The sequence below is a fragment of the Muntiacus reevesi genome, chromosome 1 (genome assembly GCF_963930625.1).
Source record: "Muntiacus reevesi chromosome 1, mMunRee1.1, whole genome shotgun sequence".
Classification (NCBI taxonomy): Eukaryota; Metazoa; Chordata; class Mammalia; order Artiodactyla; family Cervidae; genus Muntiacus; species Muntiacus reevesi.
This window is the reverse complement of record NC_089249.1, coordinates 203,215,456-203,237,659: the sequence shown is the minus strand read 5'-3', so window position 1 is coordinate 203,237,659 and position 22,204 is coordinate 203,215,456. Positions and strand designations below refer to the sequence as shown.

Here is a 22,204-nt window from a genome sequence, read left to right as displayed (position 1 = left end):
AACAGACCTTTGTCCTAGTGAAATACTGGGAAAGTGTTCTTAGCAAAGAGACCCACAGGAATAATAACTCTTCAACTAACTATGAAGTAATTACTGTGGTACAGTTTCATACTTGTTATTATTTTGTTATAATTGCAGAATAGTTAATGTATTTCTAATTAATGGGAATGATTTAAATGAATCATGTTTATAGTAAATCTGTATTGTCCCTTGTGTTAAAATTTAAGATTATTTTATCATCTTTATCAAACCTTTACCTTTCTTGCCTTTACTCTAGTAATCAAGAGTTGACTCTATATCTGTTTCATAGAAATTGTCTTTGTCAGACATTTGCCTCAAGGAATAATAAAAAATTATAATAATTAAGCTTTGATATTAAATTACTTCATTCTCTAATTCAGTCATAGTCATGTCTAGTTACACATTTTTTTTCTATCTCCTACCTTATGAGAGGAAAATGACAATATTGCACTAATCACTAATTTTTTAAATAATTTATAACTAATGTAATCCCTATTTGTAGAAAGATATCTTTGAGAAAGTAATTTATCAATGAGGTCAATGTGAACATCATACTGAGGTAGTTCAGTCTTTTAAAGAGTTTGGTAAAAGTAACTGCATCATATAAAATATAATATTAGAATAAAGTCTATGTATAGTAAGATCTAATGTTAACAATAAATGTTTCAGTATGCTTAATTATTGTATGGTAGGTCACAGATTGTGTCCTCTTCCTTTAACTTTGTGATAATCTGTCTGAGTAAAAAATCAGAAAATGTTCCCATCATCAACATCTAGGAATGTAGAAACAGCATAATAAAAATCCTTTTAAGTGCACAGGTGAGCCCAAAACAAGAGGACTCTGGCAAAAAAAAAAAAAAAAAATGCAGTAAGCTTCTGAAGTAATGTGATAGCTGTCCTGGCAGGAGTTTGCTGGACTTAAAAATCGGGATTCTTGGGTTGAACTCCCATATAAAGAAAAAACTTTGTGCCTTTGTGAAGTGGGAACTGAAATGATTATAGACAGCCAGGCCCCTTGGATACTTACACCCTTAATAAAATTTTGGTCTGGTAAAAGTTTTGCAACAAGCACAGGTTGTCAACAGGAAGGAAGCTTGCTTTCTGTTTTAGCCATGAACCCATGTTAGGAGAAAATGACTCCTGTGGGTATTCATTACCATGACTACAACCCAACATTGAAACACTTAGTGAAGGCATGTGCAGAACTCCTGTGAAGGGGCCCTCTCTCAACTTTCACCTCACAAGGCGTCCACAAATAAAGTTCAACTAAATGAGTTCAGAGTAGGATTCCAAAACACAACGTGACAACATATCCCATGGTTAGAGCCAAGGAGCACGATCAAGAATATTTTGAAATACTGACAGAAGTTATTAAAAAGCATGTTCACATGATTGAAAACACAAAAATTCAAAAGTGTGAGAAAAAAGCTGTTTTGAAAGAAAAGATAATTTGAAAATTGAGGAAAATAAAGCATAAAAATGTACTTAAAAATCTTAATTTCTGATTTGAAGAGCACAGTAGATGCAGTTGAAGAGAGCACTAGTGGATTGGATGATAGATCTGAAGGATTATCCCAGAAGGCTGTACAGAGTGATTAAGAGATGGAAGTACAAAAGAGTGAGATTTACTGACATCAAAATGAGAAGAATGAATATACACTTCAAGAAGTTCTAGGAAAAGAGCAGAGAGAATGTGAGAGGAATTAGATAAATAAATAATGGTTATAATGTATATTTGTGAATCTTCAAATTGACATACCAAGTACCAAAGAAGATAAATAAAAACAAACTCAGTACCTAGACACATCTTAGTGAAACTGCAAAACTATTAATATTAAGACAAAAAGAAATCTTAAAATTAACCAGAAACAATGTTATATGTCGATTCTCAATAAAAATTAATCAAGACCAAATGAAAGAAGAGCAAGTTGATTCAGTTCAGGTGCTCAGTCATGTCTGACTCTTTGCGACCCCATGGACTGTAGCATGCCAAGCCTCCCTGTCCATCACCAACTCCTGGAGTTTACTCAAGACTCATGTCCATTGAGTCGGTGAGGCCGTCCAACCATCTCATCCTCTGTTGTCCCCTCTCCTCCCGCCTTCAATCTTTCTCAGCATCAGGGTCTTTACAAATGAGTCAGTTCTTCACATCAGGTAGCCAAAGTATTGGAGTTTCAGCTTCAACATCAGTCCTTCCAGTGAATATTCAGGACTGATTTTGCTTAGGTTGGACTCCTTGCAGTCCAAGGGACTCTCAAGAGTCTTCTCCAACACCACAGTTCAAAAGCATCAATTCTTTGGTGCTCAGCTTTCTTTATAGTCCAACTCTCACATCCATACATGACCACTGGAAAAACCAGAGCCTTGACTAGATGGACCTTTGTTGGCAAAATAATGTCTCTGCTTTTTAATATGTTGTCTAGGTTGGTCATAGCTTTTCTTCCAAGGAACAAGTGTCTTTTAATTTCATGGCTGCAGTCACCATCTGCAGTGATTTTGAAGCCCCCCAAAATAAAGTCAGCCACTGTTTCCACTGTTTGCCCATCTATTTGCCATGAAGTGATGGGACCAGATGCCATCATCTTCATTTTCTGAATGTTGAGCTTTAAGGCAAGTTTTTCACTCTCCTCTTTCACTTTCATCAAGAGGCTCTTTAGTTCTTCTTTACTTTCTGCTATAAGGGTGGTATCATCTGCATATCTGAGGTTATTGATATTTCTCCCGGCAATATGATTCCAGCTTGTGCTTCATCCAGCCCAGCATTTCTCATGATGCACTCTGCATATAAGTTAAATAAGCATGGTGACAATATACAGCCTTGACATACTCCTTTTCCTATTTGGAACCAGTCAGTTGTTCCATGTCTAGTTCTAACTTTCTTCCTGGCCTGCATACAGATTTCTCATGGAAGCAGGTCAGGTGATATGGTATTCCCATCTCTTTCAGAATTTTCCATAGTTTGCTGTGATCCACACAGTCAAAGGCTTTGGCATAGTCAATAAAGCAGAAATAGATTTTTTCTGGAACTCTCTTGCTTTTTTGATGATCCAACAAATGTTGGCAGTTTGATCTCTGGTTCCTCTGCCTTTTCTAAAACCAGCTTGAATATCTGGAAGTTCACAGTTCCTGTATTGTGGAAGCATAGCTGGGAGAAATTTGAACATTACTTTCCTAGTGTCTGAGATGAGTGCAGTTGTGCAGTAGTGAGCATTCTTTGGCATTGCCTTTCTTTGGGATTGGAATGAAAACTGCAAGTTGATTACAGACTTCTTTTTTTTTTTATAAATGCTAGAATAAAATGAAATATCTTCAGTGCATTGAAGGCTAATAAAGTCAGCCTAGAGTTCTACAGTCACTGTACTCTTCCATTGTGAATAAATGCAGGCTAATGAGAATTAGCCTTGTAGCTTCCCTTGTAGCTCAGTTGGTAAAAGGATCTGCCTGCAGTGTAGGAGACCTGGGTTTGATCCCTGGGTTGGGAAGATCCCCTGGAGAAGAAAAATGGCAACCCACTCCAGTATCCTTGCCTGTAAAATCTCAGGGACAGAGGAACCTGGTGGGCTGCAGTCCCTGGGGTCGCAAAGAGTTGGACACGACTGAGCAACTAACACACACACAATGAGAATTAAGGAAACAGTCTGAGACTGTTTAGTTTGTATTCATAGGTCCTCACTGAAGGAGATACTGAAGGATATACTTAAAGAATAATAGTCTCTCTAGAACATAATGATACAAGATATTATTGAGAAAAGAAATTGCCAAATATATAGGTAAATCTAAATGAGCACTAATGGTTTAGAAAAAACTGTCTAACTTGAGATTTCAAAAATTGGGATGGAATTAAAGGCATACCTTGGAGATATAGATTTGGTTCCAGACTACTGCAACAAAGCAAGCCACATGAGTATTTTGATATCCCAGTGCACATAGAAGTTATGGTTATAGTATTGTATAATCTATTAAATGTGCAGTAGTATTATGTTTAAGGGCTTCCCTTGTGATTCAACTGGTAAAAAAATCCGCCTGCAGTGCAGATGATATGGATTCGATCCCTGGGATAGGACACAATGTTTCAGGATTATATCAGGTGAAAGGTATAGTAATTTAAATATTCTCACATTTTCTTAGAATCAAAAATTAGTTAATCCTATTTTCAGTTTTATCAAATTCTTGGAGATAAAGAGTGTCATTCAGTTATTCATTGTAAGTGTTGAAAATAAGCCGTATACTTTGTTGTTTGTGGAACAAACAATATTTTCTGTTTTCCTTTCTAGGAAAGATTTCTGTGTACACAAAGATGAACCATGTGATACTGTTGGTAAGTGTATGTAAAAATTTTTATACTTTGGAGGAGATCTTGGGAGCCTAAACACAGCATTTGTTTAAATGTAGAAAATTATTTGAAAGTGCTCGTTATAGTGAAATATTTTTAGAATGTCAGTGATGTATATTTTCAACCTATGTGTTTAATTATTTGTCACCAATTCAATTATTAGTGAAACAACTTGAAGATATAAGTGCACTATATAGCGGATAAAAGTTTAAATGATGCTTTAAAAATATCATGAGTTATTCTTTGTGTTTTTTCTCAGACATATATACATGGATTCAATTAAATTACATTATTATTCATAAACTGAGGCAAATATGTTAATGTTAGTAGAGTTTACTAATGGATTTATTTTTGAGTTACATACATTTGAAGCTTTTTGTGGACTGCGTGAAAGAAAGTCCATCTTATTTGCCCAAGTAATGAGGATTTTCTGTACATAAAGTAGCGAATTTTCTATATTTTGTCTTGGATATCTAAAATCCCTAAGACATAACTGTATAGCTAATAGAATCTATAAACCACAGTTTTTAATTTTCAGAGAATGGCCACATTTATGCTAGTATAAATGCATGTATATAAATTGACTTATCTAAACAGATAGATGAAATTGTAGATAGGTAAAATTTTATAATTGTATGTATGTATAGTTTTAAATCATGTTTCTAGACAGAGAGCTGAAACTATAGATAGATAAAATTATAGAACTATATATATATGTTTAGTTTTAAGACACTGTGTATAGTTTTAATAAGGTATTGCTATTGGGTTATTGTTAAGGTACATTTAAGAGTTTGATCTGGTTTTGATATATCATGTGGGGTTCATCGTTTAGTGCAATAAGTATTTTAATTTAGCCATCACTGAAGTATCATTTATTTCTTATGAGGCAAACAATTAAAAAATGGGAAAAAGAGAATAAATTATTTTTTTTAAGTATCAGTGGCACTTAAAAATATAATTTTAACTAACTAGTTCTATTAAGTTCTTACCAGTCTCCTCAGATGATTAAATCTGAGATAATAAGTGAAAAATAGTTATAATAGTACAAAGTGAAGGATGGTGGAATCAAAGGAATATTTGATTCAGAAAGGACTGTAAGACAAGCTGGACACCAAAGGAAAAGCTGAATAGATCTAGGGATGATCTTCCTAATGTTAACTGACTAACTTGCTTCCTGCTGTTTTCTTGTCTTCTTGGCTGAATTTTCAGAAATTAAATCTTGATATATAGTTTTAATCAACCTAACCATAGAAGCATTTGATTACTAAGAAAGCGTGTCTCAAAATAATTACCTTTTCCTCTACTTAAATAGCTATGTTGCCCCCAAAACCTTCTTGTAATATAGGCTGATCAACTTTTTGCCTTAGAGCTGAGAAAAATCAGCAACTCAGGCAATATATCCCATAATTACGGACTCTAACCACGTCTTTAAAGCACGTACATGTGGACTAAGAAAGCAGTTTCTCATATGAGGAGAACCAATTTCTTTTTGACTATGAGTATGTTTTATATCTTGCTAAATCTGCTAATTGAAAATAGCATGCATATTTATTCTGGACTGAAGCACATTTGGATAATGAGGAAACTTGGTATACTTGGAATTATTAGTGTAATTAGAATATGTATGGTTCATCAGCAAAGTGATGTAACCAGTTCCCAGCTCTGTTCACTTGTCCCTTAAGAGCTTGATAAAAATCGGTTTTCAATATAGCATAGAACGTGAAAAATCTGATGCCCGTTCTGATATCCCTCTCTGTTTCTGAGTACTTATATTTTCATGGTCTCCTCTGGCATTGCTAAATCCCAGTTTTCCCCTCTATATCTTTCGGCATTTCTTTTTCTCATCCCAAATATGAAACGGAGGTCTTTGTTCATGTTTAATCTTGAGCAGAGTGAAAATATGAGATTTTTTTCCCAGGGGATGTTAAATGAGAAAACTTTTAACAACCAAATCAGAAGAGTAGTCTCTTCATCCCAATCCCTGTCCCCACACAAAATGTCTTTTCACACAAACCATGCTTCTGCCTAGAGACCTACACTGGTAAGATTTATAAAGACATTAGTGTGAAGTAGGGGTGGTGGTTGCCACCCTATCACTCATACATCCACCACTATGCAGCCACGATGCCAGGTAGAAAAGGACACACTTCTGTGGATGGGTCATGATTCATACAGGCTGATCAGAGGGATAATTTCTGGGCCTCAGGCCTAAGCCAGTCAGCATATGGCCTTGCCATGGTTGGGACATGTGAACTGTAACCTATATCTGCCTCGTGAATCTGAAGAAAGGAACATTTTTCATGCCTGAAACTTGGTCATATCTGTCCCACTGCATGTAAACAAGAAAGGATGCAACCCTGGTCAGTATCATCACAAAGGAAATTACTCTTCAGATAAATATGAATTCATACACTGCACAGTGGAGAGATGAAGGGTGTCTTTATCCTCAGTGACACTGTTGAATCATGGCATTCTCCTTGCCTTGGACCCAGTCTAGCCTTTGAGCTTCTGAATGTGTAAGACAATAAATATCCTTACTGTGCTCAGATGCTCAGTCATATCTGACTTTTTGAGACCCTATGGACTGTAGCCCACCAGGCTCCCCTGTCCATGGGATTTCACAGGCAAGAATATGGAAGGGGTTGCTATTTCCTTCTCCAGGGCATCTTCCTGACCCAGAGATCGAACCTGCGTCTCTCATATGTCCTGCGTTGGCAGGCAGATTCTTAACCACCACTGCCACCTGGGAAACCCCAGATATCCCTTTCTATTTAAACCAATTTAAAGCTTTTCATGTCTGGAAATTGCAGCCTAAGGCATAGATCTTCCATGACATTTACATACTCTTTTATAAGAGAAGAAGAATATGGGGCAGTATTAATAATTTCCACTCTTATTAAGGGAGTACTGATAAACTGCTCTGTGATTTGTCACGCAAATTAAATAAGCATGTGTAGCCTACTGGTCATCTTAACAGCTCTCAATCTCTAGCATAACAAAACAGAAGAGATTTAGGGCTTAAATCGATTAAATATCTCTTAATACACATTTGTAAATCTCTTCATGCACTATTATGAGTATTTTTTATTTTTGGTCAGATGCTTTCTTAAGTTTATATATGCCTTCTTCTTTTATCTATTTCTGATGTGAAGTCAGTTCATTTCACATTGGATACTGTAATGAAAATACTGAAAGAAAAGGAGAAAAGAAAGAAGTAGATTTAGTTATTTGGTTTGAATATATTGGGCCTGAGTGATTACCATGGAAATTTTCCCTCCTCTCTTAAGTATACTGAGAAGGGAAGGACAGTAGTTAAAAACTTTGAATTCAGGTTATTAATTTTAATTGTACATGGAGAGAAATGCCTATATTTAAAAAGCAATGTGATGCTGATACTGCTCATTGTAACTTGAGAAACACTTCCTTGGATATTTTCTCATTTATTTTCTGAAACTCTCTAGTTTTTTTTTTTTTTTTTTTTTTTTAATCATTATTACTTTACAGATGAAGAAAACTCTGAAACAGAACAGAGCATGGATGTTGAAGTCAGACATCTAGATTCAAATCAATCTCTGCTGCTTTTTGCAGACATGAATGTGGGCACATTATTTAACAATTGAAGGTTTGAATTCCTCACTTTTAAATTAGATTTCACAAAGACTGTATTGCTGATTTCACAAAGACAGCTAGATTTTAATCAGCACTCAGTAGGTACTAGATCTATCACATCATTTTATTCCCTGTGGAGCGGTTACACTTTTGTCCAGCATTAGTGTTAGTAAATGCCACACGGTTGAATTCTCTGACTCAGATTTTTCTATAATGAGAGACAGCTTTCCTTTGTAGCTTGGTGCGTCTGTGTTGTTATTGTTTAGTCACTCAGTCGTGTCCAACTCTTTGCGACCCACTGGGCTGTAGCATGCCAGGCTTTCCTGTCCTTGTTGATCTCCTGGAACTTACTCAAACTCATGTGCATTGAGTCAGTGATGCCATTCAATCATTTGTCCTCTGTCAACCCCTTCTCCTCCTGCCCTTAATCTTTGCCAGCATCAGGGTCTTTCCAATGAGTTGGGCTCTTTGCATCAGGTGGCCCAAGTATTGGGGCTTCAGCTTCAGCATCAGTCCTTGCAATGAATATTCAGCATTGATTTCCTGTAGGAATGCCTGCTTTGATCTCCTTACAAGGGACTCTCTCCAGGGGACTCTCAAGAGTCTTCTCCAACACCACAGTTCAAAAGCATCAATTCTTTGGTGCTCAGCTTTCTTTATGGACCAACTCTTAACATCCGTACATGACTAACAGAAAAACCATAGCTTTGACTAGACGGACCTTTGTTGGCAAAGTGATGTCTCTGCTTTTTAATACACTGTCTAGGTTGGTCATAGCTTTTCTTCCAAAGAGCAAGTATATTTTAATATAATGGCTGGGTTACCATCTGCAGTGGTTTGGAGCCCCAGAAAAAAAAGTCTGTCACTGTTTCCATTGTTTCCCCTGTAGTTGCCATCAAGTAATAGGACTGGATGCAATGATCTTAGTTTTTTGAATGTTGCATTTTAAGCCAGCTTTTTCACTCTCTTCTTACACTTTTGTCAAGAGGCTCTTTAGTTCCTGTTTGTTTTCTGCCATAAGGATGGTATCATTTGCATGCCTGAGTTATTGATATTTCTTCCAGCAATCTTGATTCCAGCTTGTGCTTCATCCAGCCCAGCATTTTGTAACATGTCCTCTGTATATACATTAAATAAACAGGGTGACAGTATACAGCCTTGACGTATTGCTTTCCCAGTTTAGAACAAGTCCATTGTTGCATGTCCAGTTCTAATTGTTGCTTCTTGACCTGCTTACAGGTTTCTCAGGAGGCAGGTAGGGTGGTCTGGTATTCCCATATCTTGAAGTCAGTTTTCCACAGTTTGTTGTGATCTACACAGTCAAAGGCCTCAGCGTAGTCAGTGAAGTAGAAGTAGATGTTTATCTGGAATTCTCTTGCTTTCTATGATCCAGCGGATGTTGACAATTTGATCTCTGGTTCTTCTGCCTTTTCTAAATCCAACTTGAACATCTGAAAGTTCTTGGTTCATGTACTGTTGAAATCTAGCTTGGAAGATTTTGAGCATGACAATGCTAGCATGTGGAATGAGTAGAGTTGTGCAGTAGTTTGAACATTCTTTGGCATTGCCCTTCTTTGGGATTGGAATGAAAACTAACCTTTTCCAGTCCTGTGGCCACTGCTGAGTTTTCCAAATTTCCTGGCATATTGAGTGTAGCATTTTCACAGCATCATCTTTTAGCATTTGAAATAGTTCAGCTGGAATTCCATCACCTCCACTGCTGCTACTGCTGCTAAGTCGCTTCAGTCATGTCCGACTCTGTGTGACCCCATAGACGGCAGCCCAGTAGGCTCTCCCATCCCTGGGATTCTCCAGGCAAGAACACTGGAGTGGGTTGCCATTTCCTTCTCCAATGCGTGAACTAGCTTTGTTCATAGTGATGCCTCCTAAGGCCCACTTGACTTCACACTCCAGGATGTCTGGCTCTAGGTGAACGATCACACCATTGTGGTTATCTGAGTCATTAAGATCTTTTTAGTTCTACTGTATCTTCTTGACCACTCTTCTTAATGTCTTCTGCTTCTATTAGGTCCATACTATTTCTGTCCTTTATTGTGTCTGTCTTTGCATGAAATGTTCCCTTGGTACTCTAATTTTCTTGAAGAGTTCTCTAGTCTTTTCCGTTCTATTTTCCTCTACTTCTTTGAATTGATCGCTGAGGAAGGCTTTCTTATGTCTCCTTGCTATTCTTTGAAATTCTGCATTCAGATGGGTATATCTTTCCTTTTTCTCCTTTGCCTTTCACTTTTCTTCCTTTAAGACCTCCTCAGACAACCATTATGCCTTTTTGCATTTCTTTTTCTTGGGGATAGTTTGATCACTGCCTGCTATACATTGTTACCAACCTCTGTCCATAGTTCTTCAGGCCCTCTATCAGATCTAATCCTTTGAATCTATTTGTACCTCCACTGTATAATCGTAAGGGATTTGATTTAGGTCATACCTGAATGGCCTAGTGGTTTTCCCTACTTTTCTTCAGTTTAAGTATGAATTTTGCAATAAATGCATTTGTGTACCCAGGGACAATACAACTAGAAATCTGAAGATGAGAAAAATACCTTTGAATGAAGTTTTAGAATAAAATTGTATACATTAAAACGTGAAAGAAGTGGCAAATATAATATTGGAAAGTACTTTTACTTTCAGCATGTAAAATTTGAAACAATAGGATGTTTTGTTTATTTACTGGTGTAAAAGATATGCATACTTTAAGGAGCCAGACTGTATCAGTGTTATGGAATATTATAAATAAATATTTCAGTTGAGAAGTTATACTTATTAAGTTTATGTTTGAAAAGCTGTTTAGAGGGTAAAAAGTAAAACTTGCTTTACCACCTCCTTAACCACATTCTTTCTTGTTGTTTTAATTAGGCAGATTAGTTGGTAAGTATATAGATACCTGGAGGAAAAAAAAATACTATTAAATATTTTAACCAACAGAATGTCAGTTCTTAAATGTACATGTGTTCAGTTTTAACATCCCTGAAATTGAGATTAGTTTTGAAGTCAGTGCCCTATTAGAATTGTGTCATAGTTGAAGTCAGGGTTTTTAGTTCCGAGGTTTGGATGAACTATGATGCTATTCTTAAATTTAAAGAGAAATAAAGTATAATTCTGGATGCAAGTCCCAGCTATTACTAGTGAAGTTGCCTTACTTTCTGGGCAGGCAGAATAAGGGTCCCTGAAGATCTTCATGTTTTAATGGACCTGGGACCTGGGAATATGTTAAGTTACATAGTAAAGGGAAATGAAGCTTGCAGATGCCACTGAGGCTCCCAGTCAACTTATTTTAAAAGAAGAAGATTATCCTAGGCTGTCTGGTATGCCCAGTGTAATCACAACAGTCTTTAAAAGTTGAACAGGGAGGCATAAAAGCTCAGAGTTGGAAAGAGATTATTCCAGAAGAAAGGCACAGAGAGAGATATGTCTCTAACAAGGATTCAGCTCGTTATTACTGGTTTTGAGGATGGAGGCAGAGATTCTCAGGTGAAGAATTATCTAGAACCTGGAAAAAGCAAGGAGACAGAGTCTCCCATAGAGCCTTCAGAAGGTAGCACAGACAGCCTTGTGATACATTGGTTTTAGCCAGTGAGATCCAGATCAGCCTTCTAATGTAGAGAATTGTAAGATAATGAGTTTGGGTATGTTAAGCAATCAAATTTGTGATATTTTGATATTACAACCATAAAAAAGGAATGTACTTTCTAATAATAATTCCCTCCTATAACTTATAAAAAAGGAGTAAGGAAGCATGGTATCCTTAAGTCTTTGGACTGTGGGATCAAAATTCTGTCTCTATAATTAATGTTAAGAACTGGTGAAGGGTTTGGGATTAGATAAAAAACTAAAATTTGGATCATGATACATAAGTATATATAAAGAGCAACAAACTGTGTCTGTACTAACAAGCTTGATTAATTATAGTTAATCATTTCTAGCTAAGCAACTAGACAGAAACACCTTATATCATTCACTAACAATCTACCAAAAATAATCAGTTGTTTAATATGTTTCTAAGAAAATGCCAAGCCCTGATGATTTCACAGAGATTTCTGCTAAAATTCCAAAGACTGGATCGTTCCAATATTATACAAGCTATGTAGACAACAGGAAAAAGTGAATTAAAACCATATAAATTTCTTACCATATTCTAAAGTGGACAGTGTAAGAAGGAAAAATAATAAGTCATTTTCACTCAGGAAAAAAAGAATTCTCAATTGAACATTAGCAGATATTATCTAACAATGTGTTTTTAGAATAACCAAGTAGGGTTATTTTATTTAAGATTTATTCCAGAAATAGAGGGATAGTTTAACATTAGAAAATCTTAAAATATAAGTGTGTAATCCAATTAAAGATAAAAACCATATGATCATCACAGTGGATAAAGAAAGTATCTTTCAGGCAATTCAAAATACATTCATGATAAAAAAGCAACCTCTTGGCAAAATAGGACAAAGTAGGAACTTTATTAACAAGGCTAAAGATATTTACAAGAAAATATGTGAGTGTATTTTTCTAAGTAGTGAAACTTTAAAAGGATCCCATTTGAAATCAGAAATAAGGAGAGGACTTTTATTTTTACTATTTCTGTTCAATAATGAATTGGAACTTGAAAGGTATTATAACCGAGTGTAGAATACTATTATTCAAGGTACATTGTTTTGTTTCAGCACATCACTGATCTAGATCACCTGCCTTCTGGCATCCATTGTTGCTATTGAGAATTCAACTATCAGTCCAAATTCCTTTTCATGTGATCTACCTGGGTTCTCTATCGTGTTCCATTGATCTATGTATCTGTTTTTATGCTGGTACCATACTGTTTTGATTACTATAGCTTTGTAATATAGTTCAATGTCAGAAAGTATGATACCTCCAACTTTGTTCTTCTTTTTAAGATTGCCATGGCTGTTCAGAGGTCTTTTGTGGTTTCATATGTATTTTCAAGCTATTTGCTCTAGTTCTGTGCAAAATGCTATGGGTATTTTGATAGGGATTACATTACCACTGTAGATTGCTTTGGGTAGTGTGGACATTTCCGTAACATTAATTCTTTCATTCTATGAGCACTGTGTATCTTTCCATTTGTTTATACCATCTTCTATATCTTTCCTCAATGTCTTATTTTCAGAGTACAGTTATTTCACCTCTTTGGGTTAAATTTATTTGTAGTTATTGTATTCTTTCTGTTGAGATTGTAATTAGGATAGTTTTCTACATTTCTCTTTTAATAGTTTGTTATTAGTGTATATAAATGCAATATATTTCTATATGTTGATTTTGTATCTTGCAACTTTACTGAATTATTTTATTAATTCTGTTTTTTGGTGAGATCTGTAGGATTTTCTTTATCTGATATCATGCCATGTGCAAATAGTGACAGTTTTACAGCTTTCTTTCCATTGTGTATGCAAGTCATTGTCTTTGTGTCAATGTGGTGTCTAAAGCTGAGTACCTTTGGATTTGAGTTTGGTGAATGCCCTCAGGCAACCAAGTACCTTAGTACCAGCTCCAAATTGTGCATTTTACTTTTTATTTCTTTAGGCCCATGGGAGTATTTTCCTCACTTATATACCAAGCCTTGCATTTAAGATGTTTGCTATTTATTTTAGCATTTGTATGCTAGAAATGAAATTTCATAAAAAAACTTTTAAAGTATTATTGTATATATTTTTATACATGCTTCAGCTGCAACTTCGTCACACAAATCCACTTCCTCAATATTCATATGTGCCATGACACTGATTTGGAGAATTGGTGTTGAACAAAACAGTGAGAAGACATGAAATTGTTTTATATTTTTGCAAATCTCTTTAGATCTCGCTTGTAGAAGGCAGCAGAATCTTATATCTGCTTCTGCATGTAAAGTGTTGGTATTTGTTATTTTAGTCTAGGTGTATGAGGAAAATCTGGCCTCATAAAGATATGTAATTCAAAAACGAATGGGTATTTTCAGATTATTGAGAATGTTCTCTTTTGAAAGTGCACTAAAACTCAGTGGTAGTGTTTTGATTATTTGTGGGTTGTAGCAATGTAGAATCTGAATACATATCAGTAAACATTTATACTCTGTTACATTATTATCTGTTGGTATATCTTACAATTTAAGTGGATGTTTTTACTGTGTATAGCATTTTAGAGCATCATTGTTTGCAAAATATTGGTTCACTGAATTAGGCAAATCTAAATGTTGACACATTTCACTCTACTATATGTATATATATATAAATAAATATTGTCAGTATCACTATTGATCTCATCAGAAAAATTCTTCTCATGTTGGGAAGCTGCGAAGCATTCAGTGGCAAGTGAAAGTTTCCCAGTATTCTAATTTCACTTGAAAGCGTGAATTTTATTAATGCCAAGCACCATCAGTTAGTTTCCTTGGAGTGACAGATTCACTTTGTTCATATTTGGGTGTCAGCCAGATTCCTAAATCTGAATAACCTTTTTTTCCAATGTTTGTTAGACTTTCAAGTAAAAATGGTGTTCAATTAAAAGCACAGTGAGTTTAGCTCAGAATTCAGACATCTCCCAGTAGTTTTCTTAGAGACAACATGATGTTTTAGTCTGCAGCGAAAATGTTTTATCCTTACTTCTTTGGGTTACCTAAAACATTAAAAAAATGCATATACTCAGGAGTTCAGATTTAACAAAATTGCATATTACTGCTTCATCTGGGACATATAAAAAGTGAAATTGACATTTTCCCCCTGAGAGTAAGTTTCAGTGAAAAATAAAATGACTGACAGTGAAGACAATTTTACCTAGCATTGCTTTTGCACCATTAGTGTGAATGTTGACAGTTTTGACTTCGTGGGCCTCTTAGAAAGATCTTAGAAGAACCCCTGAAGAGATGCTACATCTCCTTGAATTCTGCAGACCATACTGTGAAATTCTGCCATAACCTGGCAGCGAATTGATAATCAAGGATTATTGTTTTCATGAAACCTTTTAAGGACTTTATAGTATAGAAAATTGGTAAATGCTTAGTGTTGGCAAAGGCCTGTGTGGATCAATATGAATTCCCAGGCATGAGTATTCTTATATACACATTGATAAAAGAAGCTATGCATTTTTTAATTACCAGATATCCAATTCAGGGATACTTTAATGCTCCCTGCATTCTACTGCTTTGTTGTTATTAATAAACTTTTTTCTGTCTTTCAGCAGGTTGGAATGATGGTTTATTCTTCTGTAAGCTTCTGAATAATTCTAATTTTATAAACATGCAAATTGTCAAACAGGCATACAGACCACCTAGGAAGCAACTGCCACAAAAGAAACATATTCAGAGACTAAAATATACTGAAATAATCTTTTTATGTTGACACTGTATGTGTGAGAATCTCCAGACACTTCCCTTTTCAAGCATCAGTGTGTTCTCCAAACCACATTTTAGCAGAAGTAATCATTTTTATTGGGTGAGAAGAACAGGTCATGCCAGTTTCTTTCAAGTAGCTTCATTTTCATTAAACAGCAGTTGTGGCATTTTCTCTTGCATTGTGGCACCTAAAGAATAGAGAATTTCAGAGACTGAAAATACTTAAAGAAATCACTGGCTCTCCTTTAATACCCTTTTGGTTAGGAATGTGTATTTTTTTCTACTAAAAATCCATAATTTACTATTTTGAAATTTGTATTTCTTTGGGCTAGGCAAACAATTAAGTTAAGTTTTATTATAGAGTTGCCCAACCCTTAGGAACTAATGCCTGATGATCTGAGGTGGAGCTGATGTAATAATAATTGAAATAAAATGCACAATAAATGTAATGCACTTGAATCATCCTGAAACCCCGGGTCCGTGAAAAAATTGTCTTCCACTAAACTGGTCCCTGATACCAAAAAGGTTGGGGACAGCTGCTTTTATTGTATAAATATTTCTAAATGAATTAGTAGCATAATTATGTCTTCAAGGGAGTTCAGATACATTTATTGGGGGTGATATTGGAGGGGATTTGCCCACTCAATCTAGTGGGATGTGTAATTAGAAATTATCAAATATATTAAAGAATGTATCAGCTTTAAATGTATATAATTTTAGATAAACTAGTGCCAGGTTTGGATACCCATAAGTCCTCATATTTGTGTGAGATATGTTGTCGTATTTGTTGCTCAGTTTTCAATGTAGATGTTCTCAGAAATGCAGATGGAATCTATTCAGTGTGGTAGACAGAATTCTAAAGATGACACTCGTAAGATTCCTATATCCTGGTTATTCAGTCAATCACTAATCTAGGTACTGCTGAAAGGGATTTTGTGGGTGTAATTACAGTCCCTCAGTTAAACTTAAGGTATGAAGGTCTAACTTTAACAGTCTCCCTTCAAAGAGCAGAGGCAAGGAACTGAATTGTGCCAACAACCTTGCAAGCTGGTACTTGCCCAGAGCCTTTAGGTAGCGAGTCCAGCCTGGATGATATCTTGATTTCGGCTTTGTGAGACCCTCAGCAGAGAACCGAGTTAAGCCATCCCAGACTCCTGACCAGTAGAACTGTGCAGTAATAAATGGGGGTTACTTTAAGTCACTGCATTACTTAAGTAATTTGTTATGCAGCAATAGGAAAGTAACACATTCAGGCTAAAGGATTCTCATCATTATACATCAATTGGGGATTTATACACTAGAAGAAATAACACCATTATAGATGAAAGTGGAGAATATGACCCTCTTGGGAAAGCAGAATAAGAAATAAGAACATGTTTGTTAAGTTAGGGAAGGAGATTCAAAGAGATTTTCACTTATCATACCAATGGGACAGTGCAACAGTGATAGGATTTCAAGAGGATTTTGTAAGGATTTGCTACATTCCTGTAATCTTTGCAAGTTCTCTGCATGTAATATTTCTTTTCCCTTATCTCATCAGTGATGAACAAAAGCAAACTAAAGTGAAATGGGTCTGAACACCTGTGGAGCAGGAAAAAAAGAGGTGGGGAAAACTGGTTTCGAAGAAGGTAAATTGCGTGGTACCAGCATAAAGTATAGGAAAATGCACCAATCTTTGGGTCTCCAGCGAAGAAAATAAGAATATGCAAGGGAATCTGGCTGGCCCAGGGCATGACTCAAGCTTTGAAATATAAATGCCTATAATGTTCATCTATTGATAAGGTGAACCTATCATAATTAATACTAAGACACTTAGAAAAGTTAAAGGAGGCATAATTAATAATTATGCTTGGAAAAAAAGCATAAAATGTTTGTCCCAGGCAAACTGTCTATATGATCATTCTGTTGTTAATGAACTTTTTTGAGACAGTTTCACACATTAATTAGAATTGTATATGATATATTAAAAAGTACATATTTCAGAAATCTTAATCTATAACTATTATTTTGGTAACTTAAATACTTAATCACTTAATCCCTCAGTAATAATAATAATTAAACTTACTAGAAATCAACATATGAGCTTCACTGTGTGTATTAGAAGCTGGTTTCATGCCATTCTTGGCAGTCCTGCTTTCTTTCAATCCAGATGACCCCAAAGCATTAGTTATCAGTACATTATTAACGTCTAAGTCTCAGATATATCAGGTATAAAAATGATGATAATCTTCATCGTGTTCTAAATTCTGATATCCAAAAGTCTGGAAACTTATGTAGGCGATATTAAGAACTGTGCTTCCTGTTTGTCCTTCTTAGTCAATTTTCACTGATTCATTTCAGATGATCTTCTACTTCTCTGTCTCCCTTTCTCTCTATTTTTTTCATATACTCAATTTTCTCTAATATTTTGGAGTGCCTACTCTGTGCCCCAAAGTGTATTAGGTTCTAAATACTAGAGTTAACAGTGGTGACTAAAATGAAACTGTTTACACATTTAAAAAAATCTTTTGCTTCTTGCTATCCTTTGTTACTCTTGAGTAGGTAACTGAAAAAAAGAAAAAAATCCCATTTTCTCTCTTCTTCTTTTTTATTCTAAGCCAGCTTTCTCTCCACAATAAGTTTTTCATGACTTTTAAGAATAAATGCATTGGTACATGTCTCATGAGTACTAAAAAAACTTAGTTTATTTTTAAATCTGCATATTATCTGTCATCAAAATTTAATAATCTTTTTATGATCATAAGGCCTGGTCTTGATCGCACTACAATTTTTTCTTTACAATTTATTTTTTTCAATAAAAATACTGAAGTTGATAGCTTTTATTCATCATTTTTTGCTTATTAGTGTGTAATAATATTAAGGTGGCCTGTATTATTTTAATGCAAATGGTTAATAGGTCAGTTCTGTCATGGTATATAGAATATTATCAGTTATTACATAGTAAAAATGCAGAAACTCATAAACTCATACAGAAGAAAATGCTTTTCTAGATATTGCAAAGATTTATGTCTTTAATACTTAAATAATCTAATAATGCAACAAAATTATCACTTAGCATTTGCCATTGTCTTCCCAATTCTGGTCTTTAAGTGATTGGACTGGAAATGACTCCAGAAAATATTGAGATGCTTCATTTGCACTGTATAAGAAATAAAATTCCACAGATAATTATCTTTAAAATTACAAAACGCTTGTTCTTACTGTCTTTTTTTGCCAAGAAACCACTGTCTAGTACTGGAGTAAACACACTCCATCCTTCTCTTTCATTTAATGCAGCTATTAAACATGGGAGAGTGGATCAGCTATTTGAGGATTTTAAAAAGTAAATAGTAGCATGCAGATTGGGAAGAAGACAAGAATTTGAAGTACCATCAAACCAGCAGTGAGTTTATTATTTTTCTCTCTCTCTTCTGGACTCCACACAGCCCTAACTTCAAATGGTCATTAGGCCATATGTAGAGAGAGCTCTCAGAAATATTTCTAGCTTGAATCAAGGAAGAATAAGGTCTCCCTAATGCTCAGAGAAAGTAGGGGAAATATCCCCTTTAAGAAAATTGCCTACATTTTCTCTTGACCTGTCTGGAAAACAATTCTATGATAATGGTGGTAGGGACTACAGTGACAGCAATAGGAATCACAAAAATCTGAGAGAGGAACCTTCCTCTCTGATCTGCAGAGCTTTTATTCTCATTGCCTTTTGCCTCTGTCCTCCCATTACTGAGACTCAGAAGTAAATATAGTCATGAGAAGTACACAGCTTAGTGAAGTAGTGTTCGTCACTTCCTGTGTCTGATGCTTTGCAACCCCATTGACTCTGCCTGCCAGGCTCCTCTGTCCATGTGATTCTCCAGGCAAATACTAGAGTGGGTAGCCATCCTTCTTCAAGGAATCTTCCCACCCCATGGATTGAACCTGAGTCTCTTGCATTGCAGGCCGATTTTTTATTGACTGAGCCACCAGGGTAGCCCTTAGTGATGTAACTAGAGCACAAACTTTCTGGAAACAGGAATAAAATGAGAATCAAGGGACATGGAAGATACCACGGAGAAAATGGAGAGGAAGAAACTAGGGAAAGTAATCCCATAAAATTGTTTACCAACTCCTTTGCTCACCTTTAAGTTGTGTATGTGTGAATATGATCCTAAAATTTCTTTGAGAAATGATCTACTAAGCCATGAGGCTACCTCAGTCCATTGTTGACAAACACATAGGATAGATTTGAATAGTAATGAAAAGGCTTTGAAAATTGATAGTGAAAATTTGACAATGAAACAAAAAGCCCCCAGAAGCCTTGAAAGTTTCGGACATGAAACCTGAGCCCAACTATGTTCAGTTCAGTTCAGTTGCTCAGCCACGTCCAACTCTTTGTGACCCCATGGACTATAGCACGCCAGCCCTCCCTGTCCATCACCAACTCCCGGAGTTTACTCAAACTCATGTCCATTGAGTCGGTCATGCCATCCATCTCATTCTCTGTTTTCTTTTTCTCCTCCTGCCTTCAGTCCTTCCCAGAATAAGGGTCTTTTCAAAAGAATCAGCTCTTCGCACTGGGTGGCCAAAGTATTGGAATTTCAGCTTCAACATCAGTCCTTCCAGTGAATATTCAGGACTGATTTCCTTTAGGATGAACTGGTTGGATCTCCTTGATGTCCAAGGAATTCTCAAGAGTCTTCTCCAACACCACAGTTCAAAAGCATCAATTCTTCAGTGCTCAACCTTATTTATAGTTCAACTCTCACATCCATACATGAGTACTGGAAAAACCATAGCCTTGACTAGACGGACCTCTGTAGCAAAGTAATGTTTCTGCTTTTTTTTTTTTAATTCATTAATTTATTTTAATTGGGGGCTAAGTACTTTACAATATTGTAGTGGTTTTTGCCATACATTGACATGAATCAGCCGTGGGTGTACATCTGTCTCCCATCCTGAACCCCCCTCCCACATCTCTCCCTATCCCATCCCTCAGGGTTGTCCCAGTGCACTGGTCCTGAGCCCCCTGTCTCATGCATCAAACCTGGGCTGGTGATCGATTCCACATTTGGTAATATACATGTTTCAATGCTATTTTCTCAAATCATCCACCCTCGCCTTCTCCCACAGAGTCCAAATGTCTGTTCTTTACGTCTGTGTCTCTTTTGCTATCTTGCGTATACGGTCATCGTTACGATCTTTCTAAATTCCATATATATGCATTAATATACTGTATTGGTGTTTTTCTTTCTGACTTACTTCACTCTGTATAATAGGCTCCAGTTTCATCCACCTCATTAGAACTGATTCAAATGCATTCTTTCTAATAGCTGAGTAATATTCCATTGTGTATATGTACCACAGCTTTCTTATTCATTCATCTGCTAATGGACATCTAGGTTGCTTCCATGTCCTAGCTATTGTAGACAGTGCTGCGATGAACACTGGGGTACACGTGTCTCTTTCAGTTCTGGTTTCCTCAGTGTGTATGCCCAGCAGTGGGATTACTGGGTCATATGGCAGTTCTATTTGCAGCTTTTTAAGGAATCGCCACACTGTTCTCCATAGCGGCTGTACTAGTTTGCATTCCCACCAACAGTGTAAGAGGGTTCCCTTTTCTCCACACCCTCTCCAGCATTGTTTGCAGAATTTTTGATAGCAGCCATCCTGACTGGCATGAGATGGTACCTCATTGTGATTTTGATTTGCATTTCTCTGATAATGAGTGATGTTGAGCATCTTTTCATGTATTTGTTAGCCATTTGTATGTCTTCTTTGGAGAAATGTCTGTTTAGTTCTTTGGTCCATTTTTTGACTGGTCGTTTATTTTTCTGGTATTGAGCTGCATGAGCTGCTAGTATATTTCTGAGATTAATTCTTTGCCAGTTGCTTTGTTTGCTATTATTTTCTCCCATTCTCAAGGCTGTCTTTTCACTTTGCTTATAGTTTCCTTCATTGTGCAAAAACTTTACCACCCTGATTTTTTTTCCCACAGATCCCTGGGACTCTGTTTACATTTCCTTCCAGTCTTTTTTCTCTCTACTTATACTGAGTAACTTCTTCTGACCTATCATTAAGTTCACTGACTCTTATTCTCTGTCATCTCTATTGAACTATTCAGTATACCCAGAGAAATTTATATTTTGGTTATTTTTTTTTCTTAATTATAATATTTACATTTAGGTTTTCTTTATATAGTGTACTTCCTTGCTGAAATTTTTCACCCTTCCATTCATTTCAGGAATGTTTGTACTTCCTTGTTGGAACACCATTATAATTGATATCCTGGTCTTTGTCAGATAATTCCAAACTCTGTGCCATCTCAAAGTGGAAATCTGTTGAATGTCTTTTCCCATGCAAATTGAGATTTTCCTGTTTCTTTACAGAGGGTGTAATTTTGGATTGTGTCCTAGACATTTTGAACAATATATTAGAACACCTCAGTCTTACTTAAGTCCTAGAAAGAAGACTGAAATTTTTTTTTAGCATGAAATCAACATAGTTGGAGAACATAGATGTTCTCCAACATAGATAGAGAAGCTCTATACAGTCAGCAAAAACAAGCCTGGGAGCTGACTGTGGCTCGGATCATGAACTCTTTATTGCAAAATTCATACTTAAATTGAAGAAAGTGGGAAAACCAGTAGACCATTCAGGTATTACCTAAATCAACTCCCTAACGATTATACAGTGGAAGTGAGAAACAGATTTAAGGGACTAGATATGATAGACAGAGTGCCTCATTAACAATGGGTGGAGGTTCATGACATTGTATAGAAGGTGGTGATCAAGACGATCTCGAAGGAAAAGAAATGCAAAAAGGCAAAATGGGTGTCTGAGTAGGCCTTACAAGTAGCTGAAAAAAGAAGAGAAGCAAAAGGCAAAGGAGAAAAGGAAAGATATACCCATTTAGATGCAGAGTTCAAAAGAACAGCAAGGAG

At 35.9% G+C, this 22,204-nt stretch overlaps 1 protein-coding gene across 1 annotated transcript in view; it reads left to right on the top strand.

Annotated features, from left to right (window-relative positions):
* ADAMTS19 (ADAM metallopeptidase with thrombospondin type 1 motif 19) overlaps positions 1-22,204 on the top strand; it is a 252,039-nt gene that overhangs the window by 81,538 nt on the left and 148,297 nt on the right. The window contains exon 7 of the mRNA XM_065934285.1: positions 4,296-4,339. Within this exon, the coding sequence (XP_065790357.1) occupies positions 4,296-4,339 (44 nt within the window). The remainder of the gene's footprint in view (positions 1-4,295; positions 4,340-22,204) is intronic.